The 19539-nt window shown below is 38.3% G+C and overlaps 1 protein-coding gene across 2 annotated transcripts; it reads left to right on the plus strand.

The window, feature by feature from the left end:
- The first annotated feature begins 7192 nt into the window (after window positions 1-7192).
- mrpl30 (mitochondrial ribosomal protein L30) lies at window positions 7193-18833 on the plus strand. 2 transcript variants are annotated; one of them, XM_039743932.1, is made up of 5 exons: window positions 7193-7525; window positions 17371-17442; window positions 17695-17841; window positions 17975-18048; window positions 18621-18833. In XM_039743932.1, the coding sequence occupies exons 1-5, from the start codon at window positions 7478-7480 to the stop codon at window positions 18754-18756; spliced, it is 477 nt and encodes a 158-aa protein (XP_039599866.1). In that variant the 5' UTR covers window positions 7193-7477; the 3' UTR covers window positions 18757-18833. The 2 variants fall into 2 exon arrangements, with proteins under 2 accessions (XP_039599866.1, XP_039599865.1); XM_039743931.1 differs by having other exon boundaries at window positions 7194-7525; window positions 17368-17442.
- Window positions 18834-19539: the final 706 nt, after the last annotated feature.

The following is a 19539-nucleotide window of genomic DNA, read 5'->3' on the forward strand; positions in this document are numbered from 1 at the left end:
GCGACAAAATTTGCAGCAGCAAAGCTGCATAGGTTTGTGTCCGTCCTCCAATAGCAACTTTAGACAAGAATGGGAATTATGGAAGGGGCGGAGACGGAGCTCAGTGGGGGCGGAGACTGACACGCCCACAAATGGGGAAACATTCACAATAGAATGAGACTGTCTGCTAACCCCAAAACTTATTTAAAATTTTTCGATGCATCCTTGTTCGAATTAATTTGGAAAAAAAAGACAAAAACATAAAAACAATCACCATGATTAAAAGATACTTAAAAGGTGGGTTAATGTTCCTAATGTCCACTATATAATGTCTTGTTTTTAAAATAACTGAATCAGGAAATAAATGTGACGGTAACTTATAGTTATTTATTCCAAATGTACTTTTTAAGTATGGAGGCCATGACTTCTTAATTATCTTGTGATTTTAAATGCAGGAAATTACCAATCTAGTCATCTAATTTATTTTTGGAAAATTACTTTTAAGCACAATTTTTCACTTAATTCAGCACTTATCTAGATCTGCTTTGTGTCAGGCAGTTTTAATAAGGGATGTGTTTTCTACTGTTACCAAAATTTATAGACCATCATAATATTGTAGTTAAATGCAAAGATTTCTTTTAGGTTATTTATTCAATTCCCAGTAATTTTATTACTTATGAAGTCACATTGCATGTATTCTCAGACAAAGAAAAAGGTTCCAACTCTTTCAATAAATGGTGTTCCGTCATTTAATGCCTCTATTAGATGGACTTTCACAATAGAGTACATAATTTGGAAAATGTCATGATCTGTATCAGATTTATTTTTTCAACAAAGTGTTTAAGGAAGTCCACTTCAAAATCATAACATTTACCCTACTAATAAATTAATTCCCATGCATAATATTAATATATCCCCAAAGTGTAATTTTTGTACAGATGAAGATGACTCTCTCACCTGTTCTAAAATACATTAGAATTATATATTTGTATTACTTTCTAGAATGACCAAAAAAGCTATCCCACTAATGTAGTTCTTTTTTCTGTTTACAAATCTAAAGATAAACTGATAGAAAATACAGTCAATACGCTTTCCTTACTTGGTAAATAACTTATACATATGTCTAAATTTCACAACATTAGACCTTCTATTGCATATTTTTGGACATTAAAATATTAGAAACAGCATTAAGAAAAATGAGTGAAAACACAAAGGCAATTAAATCTGAAGTTTCACTATTGAACAGAGTCTCTCTATTTAGTATGTCATAGGCTTTCCCTGGAATGCTGAGAAGTATAATTCTTTAATAATTGGAACACACCCTCATATTTAAAAATAGGGACCATTATCACAGTTTGCCAGTCCTGAGGTGCTGTTCATGAAACACTGAAGAAGCTTGATAGCCAAAACTCTATTACAATATTTCCAGTTAGACGTTTATTTATTTGGTTGATGTCTTTATCCAAAGCAACTTTTTGAGATACAACTGATTACACTTTTCTCAATTGGATCCCAGGCAGGTGAAGTGACTTGCTCAGGGTCACATTGTGTCAGGAATTGAACCCACAACCTCAGGGTCTGAGGTCCAAAGCCTTAACCATCACACCACAATGCCTGCCTAGACCTCACTGACCTCAACTAGAAATAAATGGACCCAACCAAACCCAATGTTCCTGACACTGCCTCCTTACACGGGGACATATTCATCTGATTTAGGAGTTCCTCAAAGTGATTCTTCCAGCTCTTAAAAATATCATCACTCGAGGTTAACATTTTTCCATTGTTGCTGAGAACAGCCTGGGCAGTCTACCTCCTTCCAGGATTGTCTATTGTTTTTTCCAGAACCTCTTTGCATTTTCTCAATAGCCTTGTCAAACTTTACCCACACAGGGGCTTTTGTTTTAGCTATTACTGTAGCTACTTCCAGTACTTGTCAGTCATATCTGGAGATCATCCTGCTAATATTGCTTGGAAGGTCCCTTCCTTCAATTGGCAGCTTCCTTTGTTTCCAGTATCCACTAAAGTGTGCTAAGGGTGCTGACATGACAAGCATCAACAGACTTTCAGACTGCAATTTCTCGCTGCTCCCGAAACTATGGAGGTTTTGATTGATTGTCTCTGTCTTACAAATCTGTTCAATGGACATGCCATTCATTTAATCAAGTACACTATCAAGTGGAGATCAGTTAACAACTCAAGTGTACAGAACATATGACATTATATCAGATGAAGCTAGTACAAAATTGATCACTGACATCTAGCACAATATATTCAGGTACACTTATGAGCATACTTGTGTTTGCACATGATGTTCATCATATTTAGCAGTCAGAGCAGACAGGCTACTCCTCTTAATCCTCTTATGTCAAGAAATGCTATTGAGGCTCCTTTATACTACTGTAACAGCAATATGTCTTCATAATGCCTCACTGTGAAAGTGACTGTCAAATCAGAATTTTTTCCTTTTTAAATTTTCTTCCTTTTCAGTGTATGACGCTAATCTGCATCCATCCCTGCATGTAGGCCCTCCAACCTGAGGGAAACAACTTGGGGGTTGGTTGCAGAATTGGCACTCCAGCCACTATAAAAAACCTCACACTGTTCCACTCCATCTGAACTGATGTGGTGCTGAGGTGTCACCCGTTGCATGGCTGCGCTCGGGTCCTAATCTGGATCCTGAGTTGGTTTGTCGTGTGGTGGGTGCAGTAATGCACTGTATCAGTGCATGCTCCTAACAGTATATATATAGATATATATAAATTCTGGAATGGAAAAGCAAGGTAACGATACATGATCTTCTCGGAAGTTCTCAGAAGACATTTAAAAGACCTGTGAGACAAAAAAAGACTGGCCATGGAGCGTCTGGCGAGAATCGTAAACATGAGACTTGGTGCCAAGAGATTGTCCCAGGGCAGTCTCCTGGGGACGTGGAACACAAGATTCTTGCAAGACACGCCCTTCTTATCAAATAAGAGCACGGACAACCAGCAAAACATTCAGTCATGTAAAGTCACGTAGCACACACAGATCCTGTGCTCCCAGCAAAGGAGAAAGAGCAGTGCAGAGAAAAGAGACCCAAGGCACGACACACATGCAGAGAAAGGTACGGAATATGAAAACAGTAAAATTCGAAAGTATTGTAGTGTCCCAGCCAAGCTGAAGCCGTTTTTGTTTTGTGACTGTTAGGTCCGATCGAGGGAGGGCAGAGTACAGCACGGAAGACTGATAGCTGGGTCCTGATTGATGCGGTAAGGGGGAGGTGAGACCCATGGGAGGAGGAGTTGGAGAGGGTGCTAGAAAGTTGTGTTTGGGGTTATGCAGTCGGTGATTGTTAAAGTAGAACTGTTGTGACACTTTATTACGTCAGTTGCTACAGTATCAAAATAAAGATAGTAAAGATCGCATTGACGCAAACAAAAGGAAATTAATCATCAGAACCAGGTGAAATTGAAAAAATAGCAGGACAAATCTAGGTCAGAAATAAAAGGTAAAAAGTGTAAAACAAAGTCTTTTCACCTTCGGATCATTCAATGCACAAAATGTGCATGTACACAATACTGGACCATACGCTATGAGAATCTGTGGTCCCGCTCAACAGCAACGATTCCAAAGAAGAAAAAAATGCTTTTAAAATTGTATATCCGATTAACCAGACAAAGGGGTTGGCGCTATACACATGAAGAGCAGGTTACAGATTATGAAAGCAGTGGAATTTGAAAGGCTCAAAAAAAAAAAAAAACCTTGGCGCAATACACATGCAGAGAAAGTTAAATAATATGAAACAAGGAAAATTAGAAAGTATAAAAAAGAAAGTAAAGATCGCAGTATCGCCAACAAATGGAAATTACTCGAAAAAGGGAAAATAATCACCACGGACCAGGGGTCACTAAAAAAAACAGGAAAAAATGAGGTAAGAAATAAAAGAAAGAGTAGAAAACAAAGTAAAACATCATAAAGAAGGTATAAAACAATGGGGCCAAACACATGCTTAGCAGGTTAGAGATAATGAAAACTGGAATTCAAAAGACTCAAAAAAAATGTAGGCACGAAAAGCATGCAGAGCAAGATACAGAATATGAAAGCAGAAAAGAATGACAGTGTCAAAACAAAGAAAGTAAACATTGTATTAGCGCAAACAAAGAGAAACTATTACTCAGAGAAATAACGAAAAGGAGAATAGAGATTGAATATATGGACATAAGTGATATGTCAGAAGTATGTAAATATTGTAAGGCTTTGAAGTTTAAATCAGAGAATTTCAAAAACGGGGTTTAACTCACATGCATTTATTGGTTACTTTGCAAAAAAAATTATTAACTGCTGATGATGTGGATCATTTTGTCTGTGCTGAAATTCCAAACAGAGAATCCTATCCTAAATTATGGTACAAAGTCATTAAACTCAAGTCTCATGGACCTCATTTAAAAGATTCAGCATATTGGGACACGAAAGATTCCAAATATTGTTTTTACAGAAGTTCTGAAATAAAAGTGAATCTAATGAAATAGCAACAATTCAAAGAAAAAAAAATCTTACAAGTGTGTATCCGGAAAACCAAACACGGGGGTTGGCGAGTGAAGCGAGCAGGGGGCAAAGCCCCTAGTATATATATATATATATATATATATATGTATATACCAGGGGGCGAAGCCCCCTAGTATATATATATATGTATATACTAGGGGCTCTGCCCCTGCTCGCTTCGCTCGCCAACCCCCGCTTGCATATTGGGAAGCGGATGTACAATGTACGATTGTTATTTTCATGGGAATTGTTACATATGCAAAATAGACCTAACTATTTTACATTACAGCGAGTAACTAACCATAGTAAAAAATAGTAAAACGTAATAAATTGAAAGACAATTATGCTTCATATTGCATTAGAGGTATTCTTTGCACTATATATTTTCGTTCTGTTTAGCTTTAAAATTAACACGTGAATACTTTTTATACTTACACTTTTACTGTAAAACTAAAGTAAAAACAATGTTTTGAATGAACTTTTCATCAATATTGCATTGAATTTTGATTTTGTGTTTGGACTTACATCGTGACAATACAACATATAACTGCCCATGAGTGAATATCGTTTCTTTCTCTCTATTAAATAAACTGTCTTTTTTGAATATTTTGTACCTGTGATTTGTTAATTGTCATAGCAAAGCTATAATAACGGGAAAATGTAAATGTTTTAATATGAATGGCCAAAAATCTCTTTTGGTGTCTAATGTTATCCGCGGAAGATGCACTACATTACCTTTCTTGTTGCTCGTTAAAATTTTACATGTCAGAATTGTTCAACCAATTCTGAATACATCTAATCTTGTCCTATTGCATAGTCAATCACTCATACATAAATTGCACAATAACATTACGATATATCCTTCTTTCAACAGTAATTCTGCCAGTGGAAGACCGTATGGTGTTAATGGTTATAGTCTATGGCACAGGTGTCAAACTCTTGGCCTGGAGGGCCGCAGTGGCTACAGGTTTTCATTCTAAAACTTTCCTAATCAGTGACCTGTTTTCACTGCTAATTCAAATTTTAATAGCCCTGTTAGAAGGATTCATTCTTCTGAATTGATTTGTTTCCTCATTAAATGACAGCCAAACAGAAATGAGACGTGAAACAAGCCAACAGATGACCAGCTAAACTGGGGCTTCAAACTCCAACCAGTTTCTTAATGAGAAGCCAATTCTTGCTGTTAATTAAACTCGTTATTTAATTCCATGGCTTGTTGTTGCTCTCGTTCTGCCACAGCAGACATTTCCAAAACTGTTGATTTTCTGTTTTTCATAAGAACATTGTCAAAGTGTTTTGGTGAGTTGATAGATCAACCTTACTGAGACCTTCACCTTTCTTTATTTTCAGATATTGTGTGATGTGGCGGCTTGTTTTGTGTCTCATTATTGTTTGTCTGCTAATTAAGGAAAAAGAAACAACTAAAGGGCCTGAGTCAAGTTAATTAAAAGAAGCAATCAGCAGCATAAACTTGTCACTTATTAAGAAGATGGTTAGAATGAAAACCTGCAGCCACTGCGGCCCTCCAGGACTGGAGTTTGACACCCCTGGTCTATGGGATGTTGATGTTTTCATCTTCTGCAACATCACCACCAACTGTTTCAGCATAGTCTATTAATACGCATTTAACCAATTTGCTGTGTAACCGATCTGCAATTTTCACGTTAATTCGTTTGACTTCATCGTTTCTCGATGCTAGAATTGCCAGTGTACTAATTCTTCTGTTTTTAACCCTTTGTGATGAAATTCTTCATTAAGATTTCGACATAATACGTCTTCTTTTATTGGCAACTTAAGTGAGGAAAATGTAAAAATTTATAAGAGCTGAGAGCAGAGGAACTGTGTCTGAGAAAAGCATTCATACGAATGAGAGGTGAGAGGACCATAGGCTTGGGCCCTAAACCGTAAATGGTTGAGAGGAGGAAGGGAATTAAAAAAATCCTTTATAATAGAGAGATGTACTTAAGTTAGTTGGCACTTTTTATTACCTGGTGCTAATTACAAATATAATTTTATTACATTGGTTAATTAAACATATTTAAAAACACAAGAAGAATAGAGATGACTCACGACTAGACTGGAATAAAGAGGTTCAGAAAATGAATGAATCAATGAAACTATTTCGAAGTACCCCTCACATTTTGGTTTTCACCTGTTTGACCTGTTGCCTTCTGATTAGGCGCTACAGGTCAATCAAATCAAGGACAAACATACTTAGAAACAGCTTCTTTAATGGAGCCATAACAACATTGGATCTCAATGACAGCTGACCATTTTCCCTCTGTCTCTTTTTTTTTCTTCTTTTTGCTCTCTCTCCACATTCTATGTGTAGTACTTTTACAATTACTGTGCAAATGATTGATTGTTTCTCGTTGCTCTGTAATTTCGTTATATATGGTATAATGACAATAAAGGGTTCAAATTCAAAATCTTTCAGGATCTTTATAATTGGCAATTTCAACTTACCGTGGAGCTCGAATGCTCACCATACCCCCCACCTTATCATAAGTTTCACGGACAGAAATCCCCTTCGATCGAATGTTTGTGTATCGCCATAAATGGAGTGTAATGGTTCTACTTCAATCACCGTTTGCTATTTCTATTTTTTGCTGTCTCTATTATCATATCTAACTGATTTTTTCTGTTTCTAATTCCGGAACTTATTGTTTCTATTCTGTTGACCGAGACAGACAATCGGAGCCAAATGACCGACGCACGTTTAACCTATTTCCGCTTACAGTTCCGGTTAAGAGTTCGTTGAGCAGAATGTTATTGACAGCACGATCTGTTTGTTTTTATATTTAGAACGTTAAGCTGTTTAAATAAGGTTACATCGCTTTATTTGCTTTAGAAAACCAGAATACAATACCACATGTTGTAGTTCAGAAGTTGTCGGCACATCTTAATCTCTTGCGGATTCAGGCTCACCGTTAACCTTGTCGTCACTTTATGGACCAGCGTTGGCTTTGATGAAATGGCGGGACTCTGCAAGGCAATTCAAAGGCACTCATTCGGGTTCAAGGTAAGAGGGATGTGTTGTGAAAGTAAGAGGATTTGAACATTAGTGACCGAACGGTAATGCAGAGTGGACCATTTGAATTTTTTAAAAGTCGCAGTGTAATGTAGAACTATACTGTTTTCTACGTTTGTTATAGACCGTATAATATTTGGCAAAATTAAAATGAGAAAACAGTGAGGTATAGCCTTCAGATTAACAGAAAATGTAAATAAAAAGCGTTAAATGCAAAAGTTTGTATTATGTAACAGACCAAAAACAAATTTAAAAATCGTTTGGAGGTAATTGCAACACACATATCTGAAAGGTTTTTTTTTTCCCCCCCAAGTGTATTAGATGGAGCAAACGTATAACTAAACTCAAAAATATACTATTAAAATCAGCAGAGGAAGGATACAAGGACAAGGCGAATGAACTGAACCAGTTTTTATTAAATAGCTTGACTTACAATTGTCAGTCCAGTTCCCCCTTCCCCCGCCGCCAGCCACTGTATCCAAACTAAGGAGGTGTCGGGCACCCTTGCCCTTCATGACCTTTGTAAATCCCTGTGACCCCCTCCACTTAAAATGATACTACACCTCTTGTCTTCACCTCCCTCTTACTTTCCAGTTTGTCTGTCTCTGTTGACCAAGGGTCTCATTTAAACAACTTTGTGTGGGTTTGAGCATTAAAACCTGGCATCTGCACATTTCTACATAATTTCCTATTCTATAAATCATAGCCACATTGTAAATGTGCATGCGTTAATGTGCATCGGACTCCAGCCTGAAACATCCATAAGTGGATTATACTGATCAGCATCGTACAAGTGTAGTTACGACCCTGCAGGCTGTCATTGCCTGGTAGAGCAGCCTGTCACCTGAATCACTGAGACCTTGGCACCTGCAGTTTAAAAGTATCTGTCTTCTCTTCAGTGTCCAAGATCATGCACGGCATTATAGGGCTGCTCCTCTGAGTTCTGGGGTTCAGGAGAGGCGTAAGGTGCCAGTGTCTGAGCAGGTAGCCACTTTTACCTGGCATATGTAATGACATGACCAGTTTACAAAACTGGGGGTTCAGCCAGTTACCTAACCAATAACCTATCTGCCACATTCAATACCATCACATGTGTTAAAGCTACTTTGCCTCAAAATAAATGAATCACAGGTTGACCCAGGTCTCTGAGGAACAATGTTTGTCAGTGTGATTTTGGCCTTGCAGATAACTTGTGTGTTCATGCAGTGTCACTGCTCACAATTAATGAAATCCGCTTCATCCTCATTAGGTACTTTTATTGCAATATACGTAGTTTAAAGTGCACTGATTATTTTAGGAGAAACTAGACACTGCTTTTAAAATATGTCATGTTTTTTACGTATGTGCACCCACACCATACAAAAATATGGATATAGTGCCTTGCCAGTCGGTTAATGGCTTTCAACACAGCAGGTATGATGGCGTGAAGCTTGACAGAGATTTTCCTGGCCTGTTGGTCAGTTCCATGTGAAAAGACAAGTAGCTGAATTAAAGTGATGAATAAGCCAATTCTTTCTTTCAGTGCAAATACACAGCATTGGCCCTATTCACTTTTGAGGTGTTCTGAGGTTGTCATGTCAACTCACGTTATAATAATTGCTTGGTGGTGTTCCGTATGCATGGGTCAGAGCTGCCATAAATACGTAGTATGACCACCCCTTATGTTTTCTTTTAGAAATCCTAATGTTTACATGGGACATCGTGTACACACGTTTCAAGCTTCTTTTTGTGCATGTGCAAGCTTTATAAATGAGGCCCCAGGTGAGAAGAGAGCTGATGACACTCATCATAAACAAGGCTGCAATGCCAGATTGCAATAATCCCAGGGTGCTAAAAACATGTGCCAGCCAGCTGTTTATTTTTTTCAGCACATTCTCCCTGTCCCTGAGTTTGCAGAAGGTTCCCTTGCTGTGGAAAACATCTTTTATGGTTCTAGTGCCAAAGACCCTGCACTCCAGTGACCCCAAAGACTTTAGACCAGTTGCTCTCACTTCATACATTATGAAGACCTTCGAGAGGCTAGTTCTGAAACAGCTACGACCCCAGGTTACAGACCATCTTGATCTTATGCAGTTTGCCAACCTGGCTAATGTAGATGTGGAGGATGCTCTGATTTATATCCTTCACAGACCCTACTCCCACTTGGACAAATCTGGTATCACAGTCAGGATCATGCTTTTTGATTTCTCTAGCGCCTTTAACACCATCTGGGGCCTCATGTATAAGCGGTGCGTACGCACAGAAATGTTGTGTAAGAACTTTTCCATGTTCAAATTGGTCATGTATAAAACCTACACTTGGCGTAAAGCCACGCACTTTTCCATGGTACCTCATACCTTGTCATACGCAAGGTTTTGCAGACTGGCGGCACTCAGCATCAAAGCAGTGCTACTGTTCCTGTGTGGTTACTCCTTATTTTCCTGACGTGGCTTTATAAATACACTGAAAATAATCACATGTTGTTTATTAGTGTAATGCATCTGATTGTAATTAACTTGTAACAATATAATGGTCCAGGGAATAGCCATAGTATTCCATATACCATAACTGCTTTAGCGTTGTTACTCTCACTGCACCACCTTCCTCTTTTTCTTCTTTCAGCTGCTCCCTTTAAGGGTTGCCACAGCGGATCATCTTTTTCCATATTACTCTCACTGCACCACTCGGAGTATTTATATCACTGTATCTGAGTGTGAATCACAGCAGCAGCTGACCGGAAAGAGAATTATCGGTATACAGCATCAGGCACACACTACCTCAGCCATGGCAAAACATTTCAAAGCCTTTCCTGTACGGACCTCGCAGTTCAGAAATGGTTTCATCCCAAGAACTATAAATGCACTCAATCAATTGCTCCTTGTAGAACTATCTGTACTTAGAAGTACAATCACCCCACTGTAAACTTGCACTACAGTTATAATATTGCACAACCTGAGCCACTTTATAAAGTGCGTATTTACATATGATGACGATTTGTGAATTTCCCCTTTGGGATTAATAAAGTATCTATCTATCTCATTTTTAAGGTGAAATTCAGCAAAATATGTTTATTATATTATACAGGTAAAACTAACTTCATTTAAATAATCTATATTCTTCACTGGGACTGTCATGAAGGATAGAATAATTAAACATGTACTATGAAGATAGTTCAATGTTCCTTAAACGTTTTGAAGAATCGGCGCTCTAAGCTTACAAATGGCTTAACGTCTATTACAGAGCTGATTGTGTGGCGATCGGTTACTTGGAGAAAGAAAAGCAAGGACTGCAGGGGCAGCCACGCCAATATATATTGAATATAAAACAGAAAGAGAAAATAACGACACAGCTAAAAACACAGCGGCAAATTTCGACAAAAGTTAGATGCTTGTGTCATGAACACGAGGCAGCTATGCAGTGTCTGCAACGGATGTGGCCATCCACCGTGCATAAGATACCATATTGACATTGGCGGGCGAAGGGACCACCGATTCTTTCTCTGCCCAGGGCCGCTACAAGCTTAGAGCCGCCCATGAGTACTGCTGCAATAAATAATTTCATCTAAGGTCGCACACAGTTACTGCGCCGTGAAACCCATGTTTAATAACGTGCTTTAACTCCTATCATCATGAAAATGATATCACGTATACATCTCAGTATTTTAGTTATTCAGAGAGCTGTAGTATCACAAGTGTAATGGATTCTGTGTCCAGTCGGAGGAAGAGAGCCTGTTTAAGAAGCAAGTAGTGATTCACACACACAGAGCACATAGAAGATCACATACAAAACAAAGCATTTAATGTGCTACTTTAATTACGATGTGATTTGAGAAACTGGTTAATTAAACAATTTTAAGATGACGTTTATGATGTTCTACTTTAATGACAAAATAAACTACGAGATTGAAGTTGACATTTCGTGCTTTTTTCTCTGTATTCTAATAAGCTTTCATATGACACTCAGAAGGTGGGCTACGACTCGCCTTTTCACGGTGACTGATATCTGAGCTTTCTAGTTTCTCCAACATGCTATGTCACTCGATCAATTTCCTTTTGTTGTTTATACCACAGTTTAATTAAACAAATAGTATGTTTTTCCTTTGCCTCCACTTGGTATTCGCTTAAATTCATATATTTTCCCCCGTTCTTTTCCCCATTGTCTTTTTACAGAAGGCTGAGCTTAAGAACGATTTATATTGATTTGCATATTCAAAGAGGCGTAATTCTGGGAGGAGTTGGGGCGGGATATAAGGCATGTGGTCACGCTGACCGGGATTTATGTAGCGGAAGAACATGGAAGTTGGAGTATGCACAGATTCCTGCATCTGGATTTTTCTGTGCGGAAGCACATTTCGGCTTTTGTGCTTATGCCATGTTATAGTGCAAATTCTACGCACGGCGTTATACATGAGGCCCCTGGTCTCTCAGAATAAGGAACAAGCTAAGGGCTATGAATCTTGATGCCCTTACAGACTCCTGGATCATGGACTACCTGACCAACTGATTAAAGTTTGCGAGGCTTTAGGGCTGTATGTGAGAGATGTTGGTGTGTAACACTAGGACACCCCAGGGAACTGATCTGTCCTGTCTCCCTTCTTGTTTACCCCTAGACACAACAGACTTCTAGAATAATACCAGCTGTTGCCATCCACAAAAGTTTTAAAATCACAGGTTGTATTAATGAAAACAAATTGGACTACAGGAAGCTTCTTTTGTGGTGCAAGGTGAACCAACTGCAGATAATCTCAACAAGATAAAGAGTTAGTGGTGTATTTCTGGCATTTTGAGGAGCTTCTTAAGTCCAGTCACCATCCAGGGAGATGTAGCGCAGGTGGTGCACAGTTACAAGTACCTACGTGTCCATGTGAACAGCAAACTCGACTGGTCTGACAGCACAATGGTGCTGTATAAGAAGGACCAGAGTAGACTGTATTTCCTGAAGAAACTGTGGTGTTTTGATGTATGCAGCAAACTACTGAAAATGAATGTTTACCAGTATGTTGTAGCCCGTCAGTGTGTTGTTCTTGCTGTGATCCTCTGGGAAGCAACTTGAGTTCAGTTGATGTAAAATGCCTGAACAAACTCATCGTTAAAGTTCACTCCATCCCTGGACACTCTGGGAGCTGTTGTGGAAAAGAGGATGGTGACAAAAATGGATGCCACCATGAATAATTCTGCCCATGTCCTCCAGGGGGTGCTTTCTTGGAGTACCTTTAGTCACAGGCTCATACTTGACGGTGTACAGTGATCCCCTGCTATATCACGGTTGAGCTATCGCACCCCCGCTACATTGCGGATTTATTAATATTTATTATTATTATTATTATTACTACTAGTGGGCTCCGCCCCCTGCTCACTTTGCTTGCACACCCCCGGGTTTGGTGCACCGTATAAACAATTTAAAGAGATTGTTATTTTCATGGGAATTGTTACATATGCATTATTTTCATTTTTGCTTTAAAACTTTTGTAAAAACAATATTTATCCTTTATTTGCTGCCCCATGCGTGGTTAAATCTTTTTCTCGTGGCACTTATAACGCTGCTCATGTTGTGAAGGGGGGGTCTGAACGCACCCTAAAGAGAAAGGATTGGTTCAGCTGGTGTCTTGCTGCTGGCCAGCTGTGTGTTGTGCTTGTCGCACTTTGTGTCAATCACTTAAAAGCTTGTACAGCAGCTGTCCTTTTGCCACTTCGTGTCTCTGCCTGTTGCTTTGTGAAGGGGGGGAGCTGAACGCACGCTAAGCAGAAGTGGACAGATCAGCTACTGGCTTTGTGCTGCTACTGCCAAGATACCTGTTCTGCTTGTCACTCTGCGTTTTCCGAAGAAGAAGCGGGGGGTGAGGACAGAACGCACGCTAAGGAGAAGTGCTCGGATCATCTGCTGGCTTTCTGCAGCTGCTGCTGGCAAGCTGCGTGTTCTGCTTGTCGTTGTTTTAAGAGCTGGGGGCACCTGAAGTTTGTCTGCCAAAAGCATTCCAACAACTGCTTGGTTAGATGTCACTGAAGTTGTTTTAAATTGTTTGTAAGTAGGGTGTGTCGTCAAAGTGTCTGTCTGAGATGATCTGGTCTCGATTGCTTCGCTCAAACCCCTTCCAGCCGCCCAGAGGCGTGCTATGCTCCTGCCACTTCGTGTTGTGAAAGGGGGGAGCTGAATGCATGCTAAGGAGAAGTGGACTTTGTGCTGCTTCTGCCAAGATGCTTGTTCTGCTTGTCGCTCTGCACATCAATCATTTTAAAAGCCTGTACAGCAGCTGTTCTTCTGTCTAACTGCCTTGTCTTGCGTGACGTTAAAATGTTTTATAATAGATGTTACTCATATCCTTAGCCCGACATCCACATATCATATCTGTTTACAAAGTGTGTTTTAATAAGTTTACATGTGTTTATAAAGTGTGTGGGATGGGAATTTTAAGGCTAAAACTATAAAAAACAAAAAAAATGTTTGTGGTCTTTCTATATTGCGGATTTTCACCTATCGCTGATGGGTCTGGAACGTAACTGCAGCAATAGGTGGGGTACCATTGTAATTATAATCATCTCTGCATATCTTTCCTGCCTGCTGCCACTAGGCATTCCAGTGCTTCCTTCACCCCATCCATCACTCTAACCAGAACCCACAGAAAAATAATGCAAGCATTAACTTACTAGTTATTTTTAGCATAATCTTTATTGTGTTATGTTTTTATTCCATTGTCTTGTTTGAGTTGATATCTGTCTATTTTATGTTTTTATTTTGCTATGGTATGCATTTGAATTTCCAAGATAAAGTCTAGAAATAGAAATTTATGGAAATAGCAGAGATCAACGGTACATACATTGCTTCCTGAAACATAACAGATATATCTGTAGGGCAGGGGTCTGCAACTCTGTCCTAGGGCACAACTCTGGCTGCAGGTTTTCATTCTGACCCTTTTCTTAATTAGTGACTGGTGTTTACTGCTAATTAAGTTCTTTTTCTTTCATTTTAATTGACTTATTTATGAATTCAGTCCTCAGAATTGCTTCATTATTTCCTTCAACGACACACAAACAGAAATGAGATGTTAGGTAAGCCAACAGTTGGCCAGCTAAGTCGGGGCCTCAGACTTCAACCAATTTTTACTCCAACCAGTTCCTTAATTAGAAGCCAATTCTTGTTGTTAATTAAACCTGTTATTGAATTACATGACTTGTTTGAGCTCTCATTTTGCACAGCATACATTTCCAAAACTGTTGTTTTTTTTCTTAAGAACATCAAAATGCATTATACACCTGAACCGATCAACATTACTAAAACCTTCATCTTTCTTAATTTTCACATATTGTATAATTTACATAGGTTAGCTGGTTATGTGTTCATTTAGTCAGCATCTCTTTATTGTTTGGCTGCTAATTAAGGAAAAAAAAAAACATTTAAGGGGTCTTGGTCTTAAGTGGTAAGTCAATTAAAATTAAGACAAAAAAGTTAATCAGCAGAACAAGGTAGTCACTAATTAAGAAAAGGGTTAAAATGAAAACCTGCAGCCATAGTAGTGCTCCAGGACCAGAGTTAGAGACCCCTGCTTTAGGGTACCGTATATACTTGAGGATAAGTCGGGACTTGATTTTACAGTATAATTTCTGGTATTTTATAATGTCGGTCATATAAGTCGAATGTGGAAAACTAACACTATTGAGAACAAGAGATTATGAAATGCTAACACCCTCCTGAAAGAGTAACCACAGAGCACACTGCCTTTTTTTATATGTGTGTGTGGCAATGTACTGTATCAGGGTAGGCTCCTAACCTCTCTCTCTCTCTCTCTTTCTCTCTCTCTCTCTATATATATATATATATATATATATATATATATATATAGTGCCTACGTGACCACACAGTAATACCCAAACTATTCTGATGCAGCATGTGCACTGATTTGTGTTTTTTGTATTTCACACCCTCATACACCTTTATAGTAAGAGCATCCCTTATCTATGATGGAGCGTTTGATCAGAAGAAAATATGAAGCTGGTTTTAAATGAAACGTTGTTGAAGTAGTGAAAGAAATTGGTAACTGCGCTGCATCTGAGAAACTGTGAGATTGGAGGAAGCAAGAAAATTTTTTTTTTTTTTAAAAAACATCAAGTGTCGCATTTTTGAACAGGCGTATAAGTCGGGGTCTGATTTTATTATCGACTAGCAAAATACACGCGCTTCGCAGTGGAGAAGTAGTGTGTTAAAGAAGTTATGAAAAAGAAAAGGAAACATTTTAAAAATAATGTAACATGATTGTCAATGTAATTGTTTTGTCACTGTTATGAGTGTTGCTGTCATCAAGGATTTGGTTATTATTTGTTTCAATCAGGTTCGTATTTGGAGGATGTGTTGTGTTCAAGTTACATTTCGTGTTTGTCAACCATTGTAAAGATAACAGGTTTCATCCATCGAAGTGTTCACTACCCAAATCGCTACTGATGAATCTAAGATGTTTAACAGGCATTCCCGGTATTAACTTGTGGATTTGCGTGCGAATATTTAGCGGCAGCATGTCTATGAACTTGTAGATTTTTCTGCAAGTATTTGGCGGTAGCGTCACAAAGTTGTTTCCGTCTAGCTGCATCAGAAAATGTACCACGACATCTGACACCCCTCCTTTTTACTGTTTTCTCACTGCTTGGATTGCTACTGTCATAATTGGTTTGAGTTTCATGGTTTGTTTTAATTACGTTAGTATTTGCAGGACTTGTGTTGAAGTGACATTCAGCATCTGTCAAGCGTTGTAAGCATACAACCGGCTTCATCGATAACTTCGCATCCAGCTTTTGAGAGTTGAAACATTTATAAACATCAAAGTGTCCACTACTGAAATCGTCATCTGTGAATCTAAGATGTTTAAGAGGCATTGGCGGTTGTCGAAAGGTGTAAAATATTTGGCCATTTTGGTACACTTGAAAGCGACAACCGAACAATTCAGCGGAAGCCATCAACTCACATGCAGAACCATAGGTGAAGGGCTTAAGCATTTCACTCTTATAGTGCTCCTGTGTAGTATAATTATCTCCTGTACCGTCATCAGTCCACATCTTGAACCTGTCCCAGTCATTCAATACATAAGACACAATGTTCCTCCGGATATCAAGAGTGAGCCTGATATGGCCGTGCAATATGTAACAAAGAGAATGGAAAAGGTAGGTGCCATCTACGGGCATGGAAACCACTCGATAAGTGACAGTTCTTTGATCGATGGTGATCACCTCGATAGACATGTTAATGCGGGTATGGTTGGAACGATAAAAGAAATGGGTACCTGAACAATGTAAAGTAAGTGTAAAATACCTACACAATAACTATAATCGTAATAAATGAACAATAAAACAGTGGAGAAGCCGTGGATTAAATAAAAATTCTGCAGTTATCAGCAAGGAGACGTGAATCCTGTGGCGAAGCAAGGAAGGGAATGAAGAGACTGGAGCGACGGGCGGCCTTATATAGGCAGGCAGCCAACAACGTGGGAGGCGTGGGGATGGGGGACCCAACACTACCTCACATGGCGACCGAGCTGCAGGCTATGGACGTATATATGTACATAAGTAGGATTCAGTTAGCGTTGGGAACCCGCATACCAAATTTCTTGAAGATGGGCCCATAAATAACAAAGACCATTGCAAAGTTCAATATGGCGGCCGACAGTGGTGTCATACCACCGAAATAAGTACGCACGTCGGTTTCGGTTAGCGCAGGGAAGCTGCCTACCAAATTTCTTGAAGATGGGGCCATAAATAAGAACTCTTACTCATTCTGTTTTCATTTTTAGAGCTGTTGGGTTTAATGGATATAGCTGGTTGTGTTTTTATTTTTATCAGTTGGAGAATTAACTCTTTTTGTTTTTTCCCTAGAAGGTATTGGGACTGCAAGAATATTGGAACTCCATTATCCGTTTGAAATTTACCAAAGCAAGGATTCCACATTCGGTATGAAGTACCTGGAGTTTGTTGTTGAATTCTATGTAATAAAGTATCCTATCTGTCTATCTGTCTATCTATCTAGTCTGTAGCTGTTAAAACTTGTTCATCAGTGAAGCAGCCATTGCAAGTATCAAGCACTGAGTTTTAGCTATTCAGTTGTGTACCACAGGCCAAAGTCATGGCTCAGGAAGGCGGAGAATCGTTTTGTTTAAGTACTTTGTGACACTCTACTGTAGTATCATTTTATTTATATTATAGTTATATGAGGAGCAGGCAAAAAATCATGAAAAGTATGGCGGAGATCCAGAACATCCCCATAAATTGCATCTCATCACCAGAATCAGAAGTGGACTGGGCCGTCCTTACTGGGAAAAAAAGACTTTAAAGGATTTGGGACTAATTAAGGTATTACAACTTTATCTCAGTTTTGTCTAAATATTTTGTCTTTGCTTTTATCGGAGTATATTATTTAATGTTGTGGAAATATTTTCATTTTCTTACAAATGCTATATAACTTTTTTTTTTTTTTTTTGGAAAGGCACATCATCCGTATGTTCACAAAAATATTCCTGCTGTCAATGAAAAGTTAAAAGTTATAAAGCATCTTGTTAGGTAGGTGTAAAATGATTTGTTTTGCATTTATTTACACAGAACATAAACTATTTACTTGCTTAGGTGGTGCTGGAGATGTTGTACATTGATTGGATATGCAAGGAGGAATTTCGGTAAATTCTGTAAATGTGAGGATACTAAAGACGACGACGGACGACGACTATGTTCACATTTCAGCTTTGTAGTTAGTCAGCCTTATTCCACAAAGACTCCGCTCAGTAAATAAACCAAGCTTGAATAAGCCTTGCTTTTTAATCAACTGGTGGGGGTACTCGTGACAAGTTGTATAATCAACAAATCGTTCACAATTGTTTCCCAGTCTTTTACATTTTTAACATATTTTTTGAGGTATTATCATCCAGTAACTGGCAAGCCCTCCACATTGAGAGGGTCCGTCTTTATTAAGCTAAACTGCTGGTGCACATTATAAAATGTGCTGACACTGAGTTTGTTTTAATTCATCTGGATTTTAAAGCCTTGTCATTTTTTGTAAGTTGTTGTGAAGAATGGTTATAATTTTGAAGTTTAGTGCACACAGTATTAGTAAATAAAGACCATTTTCTTTTGTGCAGAATTCAGCCTCTGAAATTGCCACAAGGATTTCCAACAGAGGAAGAGCTGACCCAGACATACTTGAAGAGCACCGGCGAATTAGTTATTGAACAACGGCCTCCGAAAACTGCAGATAAAAAGACAATTGCATCCTAGTTTGTGTATTTATCTTCTCTATTTAAAAATAAAGAGTAATGATAACATTTTGCAATAAAATTTATTTTCCAGTTGGATCTTCTGTTGTTCAATTTTTTTTTGGCCACAGGTAATGAGAATAGCTAATAAGTTAATAACTGGATTTAAGAAACACATTCCTTTTCTAATGAATAATAAATGAAATCAAAGGATTTGTATAAATATTAATGTGGGAAGTTATTTGGTGTTTTTTCACCCCCCAAAAATATCATTCATAATAACATGAATTTAAATGACAGACAGGGAGAACAGATTGGCACAGAAGAAAACCATGGCGTTGTCGATAAAAGAACGGTGTTGGTGGCAGGTTACATTTCTGGGAGGCTGAAGTTTGTTACAGACCAACGGAGCTTTCAGCCAATGCTGGACGATGTTAGGGTCAACTCCAGAAATATTGACACCCCTGAAGGAAGTGAGCAAAACATGAACATAATTCAGATAAAATATATACTTGATTCTGATTTTTCTTGAATTTTCAGAGAAATTGCTATTCATTTTTCATATATATATATATATATCTATATATATATATATATATATATATATCATGCTTTAAATCGTGCTTATTTTAAAACCTATATATATGTGTTTGGTAGGATTCTTTTCAGAACTTATCAAACTTTAAATGTTAGATTTTCAGAATCTTATTCCGTTTTTAAATTATAAACTAAAAATCAAGAACTCCCATTACGCGAGACTAGACTTTGTGCCAAGACGTTTTACCACACTCTGGGCCAGAAATAA

Source organism: Polypterus senegalus, chromosome 2 (genome assembly GCF_016835505.1).
Source record: "Polypterus senegalus isolate Bchr_013 chromosome 2, ASM1683550v1, whole genome shotgun sequence".
Classification (NCBI taxonomy): Eukaryota; Metazoa; Chordata; class Cladistia; order Polypteriformes; family Polypteridae; genus Polypterus; species Polypterus senegalus.